The sequence below is a fragment of the Protomyces lactucae-debilis genome, assembly GCF_002105105.1.
Source record: "Protomyces lactucae-debilis strain 12-1054 chromosome Unknown BCR37scaffold_21, whole genome shotgun sequence".
NCBI lineage: Eukaryota > Fungi > Ascomycota > Taphrinomycetes > Taphrinales > Protomycetaceae > Protomyces > Protomyces lactucae-debilis.
Window position 1 is genome coordinate 62,800 of NW_024468013.1, and position 13,255 is coordinate 76,054.

A 13,255-nucleotide genomic window follows, 5' to 3' on the forward strand; every position below is an offset into this window, starting at 1 on the left:
CAAGCAACCTAGATATTGCAAATAGGATTGTTACGGACGAGGAGCAGAGTAGAGGCTCATGCTCTCTATGAAGTAGAATAAGGGGTGCCCATCACGTGAACGCGCGCGACTCGCGGCAGAGAGATGCACTAGCAGTCACATCCACGCGAGTGGGTACCAGACTGCTTAAGAGTTCCTCTACTACTTGATCGGTTCAAGACCGTTCTCCTGAGTGTTGGCAATCATGGAGACAGGCACGACATGCATGGCTGTCAGTGCATTACAAGGTACTGACGTCGGATTGACGTGCCAGCTTCTGGGCTCATTGCAGATTCGCCTTAGTCTACCTAATGCTCGATGCTCGCGCTTATTGCCTAGGTGCACTTTGCAGCTTGCGGGTATTTACTCAGTCCATCCTGCACTCTTCAGACTTAAAGAGTTGCTTGGCATTGTCGTGCCGCAGCAAACATCAGACATCAGCAACTTTTCACCATGTCCACCGTCAGGATGTGCATGTCAGTGAGCACAACAGCGAAAACAAACCATGTGATACCATGCTGGGAAAGTCCTCGAAGGCCATGAGATATATTGGTGACGTTGTTGCCGAGAAGATATCTGTCCTGGTGTGCCGAAAGTGAATTTGAAAGATGAGCAGACCGGGCATCCGCAGCGTATTGCAGAGACAAGCTCTCAAAACGAAGAGCAAAGGCCGCAAAGCTTGCGTCACAAGCTGCCGCTACATCCAGCGCAAATGCAATCGCGGTCGCTGGCCCAACAGGGATCGTTCGCAGCGCTCCAACTGCGTCCTCATTTAGTACCACTTGTGTCTCAGGTGCTATCCCAATCTCAGCGTTGCTCAACTCGCCGAGCCAGCGAACGCTGCACACGCCCAGCCCGCAAACAATCTTGAGCGTTGATCGAAATATCTTTTCTCCAAGGTTGTGTAGTCCATCTGATGCTGCAAAGACTGCGTGTGGCGTGCCACAAGGTCCAGCACTGGCTTCCATGGTGGCAGCAACAGTCGCGCCTTCTCGGCATCGTGCAGCACCAGCTTTGGTTTGTATTTTTGTTCTTTGTGCTTGTCTGACTCTCTGACTCTAGATTCCTCTTCACTGCTGGTTCGGCGAGTTCAGCAAAGCTGATATTGGGATAGTACCAGGAAACCCAGTGGTACTGAATGTGGACACAGTTGGAGCGCTGCGGACGGCTCCTGTTGGGCCAGCAATCGCGTTTGCATTTGCGCTGGATGTAGCGGCAGCTTGTGATGCAAGCTTTGCGGCGTTTGCTCTTCGTTTTGAGTGCTTGTTCTTTTCGCGACGCAGGGCCTTGTAAGCTTCCTCTTCACTGCTGGTTCGGCGAGCTCGTGGCATTGAAGAAAGAGGGACTGTCGCTGACAAGATTACTGGTGATTGTTTTGTGGTGCAGCCTAATGATGCAAGAGTCAAAGACAAGTCTTCGGCGAGAGTGAGAACGAGGTCGAGGGCGAAGGCAGCGCGACGGCAGGCCTACATAGGCAAGCATCCCGGCTCAAGTCAGCATCTGGCCAATCGTGTAGCCTCAGCAGAAGGGAGGCATCGTGCCAAGATGTCATCTTTCCCATGGCGAACCGCAATCTTCCTCGTTGCGTAGCAAAGTAAGTAACGACGAACAAGCCTGACCTTCAAAGCTGACGGGAAAACAGCGCCATGGACGGAGGTATTGCCCAGGGTTCAGATAATCAATATGCTTTAGACCTACTCTCAAAGGGCTTGCCCAGTAGAACGCTTGGAAACGCCCTCAAAAGCACAGAACAGCAGTGCCCATACCGTCTATTAGCAAGCCTGCGAAAGCATCTGGTAAGAGGCCGTGCCCAAGCCAATACCGCAGATATAGGGCCACTCGGTGGATTACTCCGCTCAGCCGCAGCTGATTAAAAGGGACGCAGTCCAACAGTTCCTGTGCCGTCACTCGGCAACGGCTGCATGCAAAGTAGTTTCATGCGTGATTCTCACCTGTACGCACAGCTCATAGCTCCATCTTTAACGTTTTGTTGGTCATGGTCTGGGTGCGGATAGTTTGTGCCATCTCCTCATGTGCTCAGGGCCAAGCACGTGGCCATGAACGTCACGATCGCCTCAATCTCAGCAAGCTGCACGTCTGTACGTGGTTTCTTAGATGTTCTGTCTGGAGTCTATGAGCCTTATCCTTGTATTGCCTTGCGCTATGGCGCTAAGCGGACGACGTAAGAGGTCAAATTGCGCACCTCGCGTACGAGGGTGCTGGGTGGCAGACTGGTTAGCAGAGTCCCTCGCTGCTGCTGGCACACTTACCAAGGCTCCATGTACGTACGCATTAGCGATGTTCACGCTGAACATCGCGACGCCAGGTAACATGAGAACAGTCGCCAATGCGATGGCGCAAGCTGCCATCAATGTGCTCTGATCACTCACTGCGCTCATTTGGCCATTGCTCTGATCACTGCACTCCTTGCGCCATTGTCTTGAGCACCGTCCTCGTTCTACTGGGCATTGCCATGTTCAGCATTAACATAGCTAATGCGTACATGGAGCCATAGTAAGTGTGCCAGCAGCAGCGAGGGGCTCTGCTAACCACAGTCTGCCGCCTAGCACCCTCGTCCGCGAGGTGCGAAATCTGACCTCTTATGTCGCCCGACTAGCGCCATAGCGCAAGGCAACACAATGATAAGGCTCATAGACTCCAGACAGAACATCTAAGAAACCACGTACAGACGTGCAGCTTGCTGAGATTGAGGCGATCGTGACGTTCATAGTGCGTGAGCTGCGCAACTTAACTTCATATGTAGCTCGATTGGCGCCATAGGCTCGTAGCGTACGAAAACCAAGCTTCCTTAGCCTGAGCAAGAAACGTTCTTCATTCTATCTGTGCCTCTACTGCTTGGTAGGTTCAAGACTGTCCTATTGAAGTGTTGGCAATCATGTAGACTATGGGCTCATCGCCGATTCGCCTTAGTCTACTGTCTATCTCTTGCTCAATGCTCGCGCTCATTGCCTAGGTGCACTCTGCAGCCTGCGGGTATTTCAATCGTGCAATTTTTGGGTTACTTGTGAAGTTGTGACTCGGGGAATAGATTCTACCGAGACACAGTCACGCTAGGACTTCAGTTGTTGCAACCTGCAAGTGACAATGACTTGAATGTACTTTGGGGCTGATTGATGGAGCCGCATTGGAGTATGTTTCGGGCTGTGTCTTGTTTTTGTACAGCTTACACGTTTGAGACATCATGGCAGTGGACGTGTCTTTTGGGTCATCCACGGACGCTAAGAGTGCTATAGCCTATGGCTGGAAGTTGAGTGGGACCTTGAAAGAAGCGTGCCGAGGCTGTCTCACTATCGAAATCACTGACTGACAGTTGTGTGTGACGGTATGTCGCCATGAAGTCGATTTCAGTTGAAGGCTGCCACGCTTGATGGCTGCTAATAAGTTGCTATCCGCCTTTTCATCTCCCAGAGTTGTGGATTTCATTCTTCGCTACCACTGCTGCGGAAATCCACGGCAGGACTCTGAGTCTGAGGCTTGAATTGGCCTGATTTTTGAGTTGTTCCTTGTTCTTATGTATGGTTCATACAAGATAGATAGGCGTAGCATCACGGCAGGTAGGTGCTGCCATGCCAGGTGCGTCCTCAATGTCCCTGTCTGATGCGGCATGATGGCGCTCCCCCCTTGTCTGAGAGAGATGAGTCGTGACATAAGCAGGCAGATCCGCTTTCATTTTCTGGTGAGAGAGGGGAGAAGGCCTCAGTCTCATGATCAGAGAGAGAGAGAGAGAGAGCCAGACACCGCCAGACTGCCAGACTGACACGGCAGCTCAGCAATAATCCACGCCGACGCCATCCTCCATTGCTCTCTCTTGCTGCCACTCAATCCATCGCTTGACTAGACACACACACACACACACAGCCTGACACAGGCCCACATTGCAAAGCTCTCACGCGCAAAATCGCTTGCCAACTTGCTATCATACTTACCTGAGAAGCACCCGTTGCAGTCTCGCTCTCTCTTCCCTCTTCCTCTCGTCCTTCCCTCGTGTCTCTCTCTACACCAAAGGCACTTGCTCTCGTGCATACTACAGAGAGACGCGAAAAGGCCTTCTCTTAGTTGCCGGGGCCACCACCTTCCACTGGCCCGCGCGGTATTGTGTCGCGGCCCGTTTGCAACCTTTTACCCATCGCTGCTTGTTTGAAGGACACACCCCGAGGGACAAGCCAGTGCTAGCACCGTCTCTAGGCCTCGACCTCCAGCTCCCTGTTTTGTGCAGCACGGGCCTTTTACCCATTCGCCACACAGCGCGCACTCCTTATATATACGCGCCAACTCGACACACTCCCACCGAGCAACAACCTCCTTCGATCCTCGATCAGACAATTCACGTCCATCGAGATCCTTTTCCCTACCAACCGGTCATCCAAGAAACTCTGGGCTAGTCTAAGCTCAAGCCTAATCAACGCTGGAGCACCTTCAACGAATCGCGTGTGAGGTAGAGAGGTGTGAGTATGGAATCAGTTCCAGTCAGCAACACCAGCAACAAACAAGTCCACGACCAGCACCAGCAGCAGTCGCAGTCGCAGCAGCACATCGAAGCGGCAAGTCCCAAGCGATCCCGATCGGAGAGTAAGCAAGATCTCGCAAGTGCTGCAGACGTGCATGCGCGTCGACGGCCTTCTCAGGTCGGCCGCCTTCACATCGATACACAGCAGCCACGACTGCAACATCAACAGCAACCACTGGAATCCGGGCCTTATGCTGTGAAAGAGTCAGCAGCCACAGGCATGACCGTCGATGTCACGCGTCGTCGGCAGTGGTCTCAAACCATGCTCGATGTCCTGCAAGACCTCTCCCTCGTTCTTTCACCCGACGGCCTCATTGTATGGGCCCCTCGCACCGCCAAAGCACTCCTCGGCTATGAACCAGAGAAACTCGTCAACGAAAGCATGGCCGATCTCATTCGACCTGACGAAGTAGCGCATTTCGTCCATCACCTACAGGAATCGATCGATCAACAAACGGACTTTTATCACTACTACCATATCCGCAAAGCAGACGGTGACTATAGCTGTCTCGAAGTCTCTGGCAGGCCGCATTATGAAGAAGTCAGGGATCCCGTGTCGGGCGGTAGGATGCATGCGTCGCGTTGCTTCTTCCTAAGTGCACGACCACACCCATCGCGCGCAGCACACGCACTCGATACGTTCTTTGATATCAAGAAGGAGAATGAGATGTTGCGACAAAAGCTGATGGATCTCGGTGTGAGGCAGGAGGAGTTGTCGGAGATGGGCGTCCTTGGTGAAACATCGTTGGGGACGCACAGTTCAGGTCATGCGAGTGCTGTCGGTGGTGGTGCAGGTGTGTATGAGCAAGGACTTGAGGGAGCATCGAAGCAGTCGAGCTTGCAGCACTGGCAGCAAGGCAGCCAACGCAGCTCGTCACCCTTTGCACGAGCACAGACGACGGCGCCGTATGAGGCGATCTTGGCACAGACGCTTCAGTGGCAGCAACAGCAACAGCAGCAGCAGGCCCCCATGCGTCCGCATCCGCATCTGCAGCAACAAGCCAATCGCGATAGTCCAGCTGTGTCGGATACGTTCGTCAATGCCTTTCTCAGCACAGAAGATCTCGTCAATGACATGTCGCATGCTGCTGGGCAAGGTCCGCATACGTTGAGTGCACTCCACAACACCGCCAGTTACTTCTACGATGTCGGTGGTCAATCTCCTGCAGTGCCCAATGCCGCTCGACCCTCAAGCGGACACGTCGTTGGTAACGATACACGCTCTGCCGTGCAAGATCCACGCTACCTGTCATACTCGGGACTCGCGCAGCAACAGCAACAACATATTCCACCGTCGCAGGATTTCTACCCCTTTGGATCGCCTGAACCGTTTCCTTATGGTTTATACGGTGCACCGACGGGTTATACAGAGTCATCACCCTTCATTGCACCTGGTGTCTTGCCGCAACGTCGTACACCCATCCCAATGCAACCACAGACATCACAGCAGCAGCAGCAACAAACGCCGCTTGGTCCACCTGTGTCGCGACCCTCACCACGACATCCACCAGCTCAACTCTCGCATGCATCACAACATCCAGGATCGCCGGATCGGATGGGTGTACAAACACCATACATGCTAGCGAGTCAAGCACTCGCTGGCTCGAATACTGTGTCGTTGCAAACAGGTTCAGTCACCGTTTCTTCGCAATTACAAACAGAAGATGCACGAACAGTCTTTCCTCGATCAGGTGAGAAGCAAGCGCGTGTAGCGACACCTGCTACTATACAGACAACCACACAGCAACAGCAGCAGCAGCAGCAGCAGCAGCAGCAGCAGCAGCAGCAGCAGCAGCATTCACCCGATCACGCACATCCCAAGTCTCCCAAGAAATTGAAAAAGGTTCGTGCCGAAGGACCTGAGTATGTATGTACGGATTGTGGAACGACGGATTCTCCTGAATGGCGACGTGGACCACGTGGTGCCAAGACGCTGTGCAATGCGTGTGGTTTACGTTTTGCGAAATTGCAGAAGAAGGCAGGTAGTGGTGGTGCTGCTAATGCTGGGCAGAGTACGGTTCAGCAGATGGGCATGCAGCCTAGTACAGAGACGCGTGGACATACAAGGCGTTCCTCTGCGTCAACCATTGGCAGCAGGTGATCGCAAAGGGCATCACGTTGCAATATGGGTGCGTCTGTTTCTTCAGTGATTGTTTGGCAAGTACTGTCAATGGCCCACTACTCATGCCATCGCCAATTTCTCTGGCCAATTGCTACAAAGCAACATCCAAGTCACCTTCTAACAACAATCAAGGATCGTTTCCAACATTTACAACAACGAGGGGACATGCAGCGACAGCCAACACTTTCTTAATCTCTTTTTTTGTCAAAGTGCTCTCTATTCATTGTCGTTCCGATCAGTTTTCACTTATTTACAGGCACAGGCGCTAATGAGCTTGTCGAATGTCGCAGTAGCTATATACATCAATAGAATCTCATGTCGTGTTTATTACTTGTTCTGCACATATAGCTTTGTTGGCCTTGTCAAGTGTCTTTGTTCAATCAACAGCTCGACCCCTGAGTACGACTAAAGAGAGAAGCTCCTGATACAGCTCCTCGCAATCGCTTCAAAGGCCCCTGACTCTCGCGAAGGTACGAGGAAGCCTCGCTATTTCAAGGACTGCCTGTACAGTAAAGCATACCAAGCAGGCCTGTTCCTACATCTCGTGTCTTGGCCAGCCTGCAGCGAGTCGCGTCTTTTTGTTTTGAGGCGACGACGCGACTGATTCAAGCGCAACATCCTCTTGCAGTCGACATCCTACAGTATCGATACAGCGCATCAGCGAGGCGTGTAGTCTCTTTCGCTTGAGTACAGACCTCTGGTTAGAGACGCGCTGAGCTCCATACGGTCATCATGGTAGCCCCATCCCACTTGCACCGACTCAACCTGCTAACAAAAGTACTGGCCAACAACCATCAATGCGATAGCCTTCATGACCGTAACGATTGGTATGGCTTTACTCGTCATGGCGCTCGAAGGCTACGTCTTTGCGCGGTTTGAGCTAGGCATCCTAGGCTATGACCCAGACCTACCTGCCATCTCACAACAAAAGTCAAAGGCCTCCAAGGCGATTCCAACGTACTTTAGCCTCTTCCTCTTTGCGGAGGTCTTTGGCCTCGGCCTCACCTGGGACTCGCTTCGTCTGAAAAACACTATTCAGGTAATTGGACTGTGCATCTACCACTTGGCGCTCGCAACGTACAGTATCATCCAAATTGCACAGATCCGTGATGCTCTCGTCGCTGCAAACCTCACGCCAATCTGGAATGGTACAGAATCACGTCTACCCATTCGTCCGTTTCTCTTCGCCATCCCACCAGTCATCATCGTCTTCAATGGCGCACTCGTCTACCTTGCCTACCGGCTCTACAATGAATTCGGATGGACCATCTACAAACACATTGGCGCGGACTTACAAATGCGACGCCGATACATGGCCTACCAGATCTTCGTCGCCCTGCTCAAATTCGATTTCGTCGTCTTTGTTGGCTTCTCCGTGCAATTCGCCGTCATCCAGCTCGATCGCAGTGACCCAGAGTTCTACATGACCCTGGCTGTCATTCCCATCACCATGCTCGGTTTGCTCTGCACCAGTCTTGCACTGCGTCGTGAAATTCACTGGGCCATGTATCTCGCACTCATCTACTTTCTGGCGGGCGCCGGTTACTTTGTCTTCAAAGTTGAACGCATGTACGCTGGTCCAAAAGCAGCATCTTATGGTGCTGCTCGACGACCGCTCGTGACATTCGCAATCCTGACACTTGCATTGCTCGTTGCCTCGATTGCGAATGCTATTGTCTGTATGCGCAACTTTGGATTCGGTCTCAAACAAATCCTCGATCGTCGGCGCGTCGATTCCTTTGGTCGCAATATGGAAGATGGCGTTGGCTCGGATTTTGTTAGCCCGCATTATCAACCACAACAGTATGATGGAACAGGCTTCGGCTCAGGTGAGCGAGATGGTCAGTACTATAACATGAGTCATGCGAGTTCACCTGAATCAGTGAAGCTTAAGCATATGCATAGCCTTGGCACAAAACGGCTAGAGCTCGACTAAGACTGCTCTGTGAATCTTTTTAGCAAGCAAATTTGTCCTATTCTAATTCAACTTTGAAGGTCTTTGGATCGCACCAAGCGTTCTGCTCTTGAGCAAGGGTCTTACTCAGCTTGTCTACAACGTCTAGTCTTCGGCATACTCCTGAAATTTCTCATCAGATGGACACTACCTTTTCAACATCGAAATCACAAAAGCAATGGCCTCGCTTTCCTCTGTCGTATTGACGTAGTGGTGGTCATTGAATCCATCCGTCAGCAGTGACAACCCCAAGCCAGCACACACAGGATCTTTTGGACGACAGTAATCGCGTGTTCGAGTGACTAAGCGAGCTGGTACTTTTGTGTTTGCCAGCGTCAAGACTTCCTTGATGATGCCAACGCCTTGTCCAAAAGGTGGTCCTCTGTTTTGCGGTTGGCCACTTTGATAGTATGGGTCGCCAAACAAGGTCACGGCCACAATCTGCTGATCAATCTCCTTTCGTTGGCGATTGGGAATCAATGGTTGAACGGGTGGGGGCGTGGGCACATCTGGAAGCTGAAAGGGCGATTGTGACATGGACGCAACAACAACCATGGCACCCTCACTGTATCCATGCATGACAAGACGTGTTCGTGGACAGACCTGTTCCAGAGCATCCACAAACGTAGTCAAGTCTTTGACGCCTTGTTCAGGGGACGAAAAGTAATTCATGGAGGCTGGGTATTGGACTTGATACACACTCCCACGAGGAACTTGGGAGAGTACCGTTCGTACGAGATTCCTGGATCCATTCGGGTCAGCTTGGTCTTCCCCTGTGCCGCGCGCCGTCACAATGATGTAGTCTCGACAGGGCTGCAGGTTTGTCAAGTTGATATCATGAGACGTAATGGCTGATGGAGTTGTCGCATCAGGCAGACTCGTTGGTACATTGGACCCTGGCGTTGCAGGTGATGCTGGCGAGTTGGTCAATCCTGTCAGCCCCGATAACAAGGGAGATCCAGGAAGCTGAAGGATTGGGCTCAGTGGGGTGCCTGCAAGGGGCGGGATGATTGGTGTACCCGGCGCGTTTGGCGATTGCGCCTCAGTCAAGCTTGTTGTTGTAGGCTTCTGCTGCTCCTGGGCTTGCTGCTGGTCTGCAGGGGCTTTTGAGGAGCCAAATGGCAAGAAACTACCAAAGTACTCCCAAAGCGACTGACTTGGTGCAGGTGCTTCCGCTGCTTTCGCCTTGGACTTGTCTTTTGTCAGTTTAGGACTCACTTGCCCAGGAGTCTTCGCTGCAGCTGCCAATGCTTGCTGGAGGGATGATCCCTGTGCTTTCTCAAAGGCTGCGACACGCCGCAGAATGTCATGGTTCCTTGAAAGGGCTTCAGTCTGCGCTGCTGACCTTGCAGGCGCATGATTGATGTTGTTGATACTCTGGACAGCAATGCAAGCAGCAATGTTGAGCCCAACAAAGGCAACGCTGTACCACTGCATGCACACCAACGAGTAGACAGATGACTGGCGCTCAAACCACTCATGAGTGCAACAGACGCTGTTATGATGGCTTGGAGAATGTGAAACGTACATTGCAACGGTGCGGCCGTTTCTCCCTGGCCAATGATGACAAACATGGTGGATGTGACTTCAAAACCATCTGAGCGATCATCACGGCGGTCACGAGATGTAACAGTGAAAGCAGTGTTACAATATGCACAAAGGGTATCTAAATAGGCATTATTCGCCATTGAATAAGCGTACCACCAAATCTGATTGTTAGCCACTGCATCATGCTGAATGAAGCAACACTTACAAAAGACACAGCCAATGAACCGAAACAAGGAGAGTCCTGCAACGCTCCAGAAGATGATGCCGAGATAGATACTGGTGCCGCTCGATGCAGTAGATTGCGAAGCAGCTGTGATTTGACTGACACCACCGATGCCAAGGACGAGTCCAATCAACGCACCATTCGACAAGATCCAGGCAAGGACGACACGCGTGCGAAAGGACTTGTAGTAATCTTCTTGCTTCGTCTCAGCGGATCGTTTGTTTTTCTTCTCTGCCTCTTTGAGCTCAAGTGTCTTGATGGCTTGCATGTATGCTGCGTCAATATCCGTGTCGCTGGTCGGTACTGCAATTTCAACAGTACTGCCGTCCTTCTTCACATTCACAACACCCAAATCAGTCTTGATGCCAGTATCACCTTTGGTACCCCAAGAAATGTCGTGGGTATTGCAAAATGCATATACATTGAGAATGTTGATGTAGGATGGCGAGATGAGCAGATACTGAATGAATGACGTGAACATGTGCCAGGGCTCAAAATATAGAATAGAAGCCACAAGATACAAGCCATACGTTGACAAGAGTGAAATGCAGAGCTGGTAGAAGAGCGGATCACGTTTGATGGCTGCGAAAAAGGTTGTCTTTGTCGGGTTGAGGGCAATAAAGTTGGTAATCTGTGGTTAGCTCGATCAAACAGGCAGGAGGACATACAGAAACATAAGATAAGAATCCAGCTGCAAAGAGCATGTATCCCATGAGCAGCGCAAAGAAGGACATTGTGACCATGTAAGCCCATTTCGAGCCTTGAGGACGGTTGCCGAGCGATAGCACAAAGCACATAACAATCAACGCTGCGTAGATCCAGGTACAGACCGAGTACAGGACAGCGCCTGGAGCAAAGATCTTTTGGCCGATGTGGACGCCTGTAGTCCATTTATTGTCACCAAGTGCTTTGGCAAGAATAGTGAAGGCAATGAAGAAGTTACCCAAGCCGAACCACGAAAAGAGCATAGAGATGGCCTGGTACAAGAATTCAATGTGGAAGAAGATTTTGCGAAAGAAGCCATGATCAGAGCGCCAAATAGAGAAGGTATGCCACAAGGCATAGATGGCAGCAAAAAAGGATCCATTCAGCCATCTTCGCCGCTGTGAGATGAGCTCCGGCAATTCGTCAGGCACATCTGTGACTGCATATGCGCTCTTGACGTAGTGCAATATCCAGGCACAGTTGCGCTTTGCCACCAGCTCATAACACAAGATGCGGTCTTCAGCGAGGTACATGTTGGCTTCAAAAATACCAGCATTAGCGCCATGCATCGTTTCGCCCTTAAAGTACTGCTTGAGCGGACCTTGGCCTTGTGAGTCGTTTTGAAGTGCAATATAGCGATATGCAGAAAAGGCGCCGGGCAACACAGAAATAAAGCCAAAGACTGACTCGAGTGGTTTGTCCAGGATGTTACTCATCTTGTACTCAAAATTTTGAGCAGCAACGAGTGGGTTGAGCAGATTCTTACCGTACTTACCCTTCATGGCAACGATCTCGCCACAAGCGCCTGCGACATTCGAGTTGAGGTCAAAGGACTTCCAGAGGTGGTAGATACTCTTGTCACCAGGCTGGGTTCCGGCATCGAGCAAGACACAGACATTTGGATTCAAAATTGGCCCAAAGGCTTGAAAGAACCATCGGTGGGAATTAATCTTCTTTTGGTTCTTCTCCTTGAGACAAAATAGCACTTGCACGGGCACAATACCCCTGTCGGCGCCCTTGAATGTCAAATCTGCATTGATACTGATTTGCGTTGTGTACTCGTAAAGATGCGCAGTAACAGGTTCGTTGTTGACAACATTCTTGGCAATACCTTCCTGGTAGACACCCATAGCTGCGAGATAAGACAATGTCCTCGGGTTGATTTTGCTTCGGCCATCGCTCACGATGCAGACCACTACTTTTTGCCAGCCTTCCTTGCCCCAGACACGACTGCGGTCACGCGAGCATAGATGTGCGATATTCTTCATCACGCTGTGCATGGTCCGCGCAAATAAGATTTCATTCTCGTTGTACATGGTGATGACGATGAACAACTCAGTCTGCCTTGGTGGGTGATACAATGCTTGTCGCAGCGTAAAGAGCTTTGATTTGAATTCAGACGGGTCACCTGTAGCTGCGGTATATCGCATATGAGTAAATTCCCGCCCATCTCGAATCGGGAGAGTATCGAGCAGCTTCTTAGGCACAGGACAGTCTAGCACCAAGTTACCATTGTATAGTTCGACGCGTTTCATGGTCTTGTACCGTCTTGGCTGAGGACCTTCTGGTGCTGCAGCGTACGGGTCTTGTTGCACGTACTGACTTACTTCTTTTTGAGGCGAGCTCGCTCCTGGATCGAGCAGAGGTACGCCCATCGTATCATAGCCAGCTTGAGGTGCACTCAAGTCGCCATTGAAGTAGGTGCTATCATTTGGGTGCGCAAATGGCGACGTTGGATCCGGCGTCAAGTCGTACAGATTGGAGTTTTGGTGCGACGGGTAGGCCTGCAATGGATAGGCTTCATGGCCATCGTGCAGATCATACCGCGTCGGGGTCCCTGAGTTCGCTAGATGCGTGGTTGAACTGTATGGCTCGTAAGAATCATAATGCGACGGGTAGGGATCTGGCGTTTGGTATGGGTCTGGCTGATAGGCGGTCTGCAAGGGCCCTGGCAGTGGTAGGGGTGTCTTGCGTCTCGGCGGATTGGCCTGCGTATAGTGTCTATCTGGCCAGTCACTCATGGTTTTGTGTTACGTAGACCGGGAGCGCGTTGTTGTGTAACGTCAGGGACAGATGAGGGGAGATGAGGTCGCTGTCGAGGTACTGAAATAGGGAGGCCTTGTCGTCTGATGTGTCCTGACTCCTGGATGGCCTTTG

At 51.5% G+C, this 13,255-nt stretch overlaps 5 protein-coding genes across 5 annotated transcripts; 3 read left to right on the forward strand and 2 right to left on the reverse strand.

The window, feature by feature from the left end:
* Positions 1-180: 180 nt before the first annotated feature.
* BCR37DRAFT_382978 (uncharacterized protein) lies at positions 181-1,171 on the reverse strand. The gene has a single exon (XM_040869981.1). It carries the CDS (start codon positions 984-986, stop codon positions 456-458), a length of 531 nt encoding a protein of 176 aa, XP_040722827.1. The 5' UTR covers positions 987-1,171; the 3' UTR covers positions 181-455.
* A 1,050-nt stretch (positions 1,172-2,221) lies between these two features.
* BCR37DRAFT_382980 (uncharacterized protein) lies at positions 2,222-2,582 on the forward strand. Its single transcript, XM_040869982.1, has 2 exons — positions 2,222-2,245; positions 2,289-2,582. The coding sequence occupies exon 2, from the start codon at positions 2,366-2,368 to the stop codon at positions 2,531-2,533; it is 168 nt and encodes a 55-aa protein (XP_040722828.1). The 5' UTR covers positions 2,222-2,245; positions 2,289-2,365; the 3' UTR covers positions 2,534-2,582.
* Positions 2,583-4,766: 2,184 nt separating this feature from the next.
* BCR37DRAFT_351270 (GATA zinc finger-domain-containing protein) lies at positions 4,767-6,647 on the forward strand (the record flags this gene model as incomplete). Its single annotated transcript, XM_040868059.1, has 2 exons — positions 4,767-5,280; positions 6,181-6,647. The coding sequence occupies 2 exons, from the start codon at positions 4,767-4,769 to the stop codon at positions 6,645-6,647; spliced, it is 981 nt and encodes a 326-aa protein (XP_040722829.1).
* An 832-nt stretch (positions 6,648-7,479) lies between these two features.
* Positions 7,480-8,561, forward strand: BCR37DRAFT_389256 (uncharacterized protein; the record flags this gene model as incomplete). Its single annotated transcript, XM_040870714.1, has 2 exons — positions 7,480-8,497; positions 8,557-8,561. 2 exons carry the CDS (start codon positions 7,480-7,482, stop codon positions 8,559-8,561), a joined length of 1,023 nt encoding a protein of 340 aa, XP_040722830.1.
* Positions 8,562-10,299: 1,738 nt separating this feature from the next.
* On the reverse strand, positions 10,300-12,753 carry BCR37DRAFT_351188 (glycosyltransferase family 2 protein; the record flags this gene model as incomplete). The annotated part of the gene is made up of 3 exons (XM_040868054.1): positions 10,300-10,331; positions 10,376-11,024; positions 11,062-12,753. The coding sequence occupies 3 exons, from the start codon at positions 12,751-12,753 to the stop codon at positions 10,300-10,302; spliced, it is 2,373 nt and encodes a 790-aa protein (XP_040722831.1).
* Between the last annotated feature and the right edge of the window lie 502 nt (positions 12,754-13,255).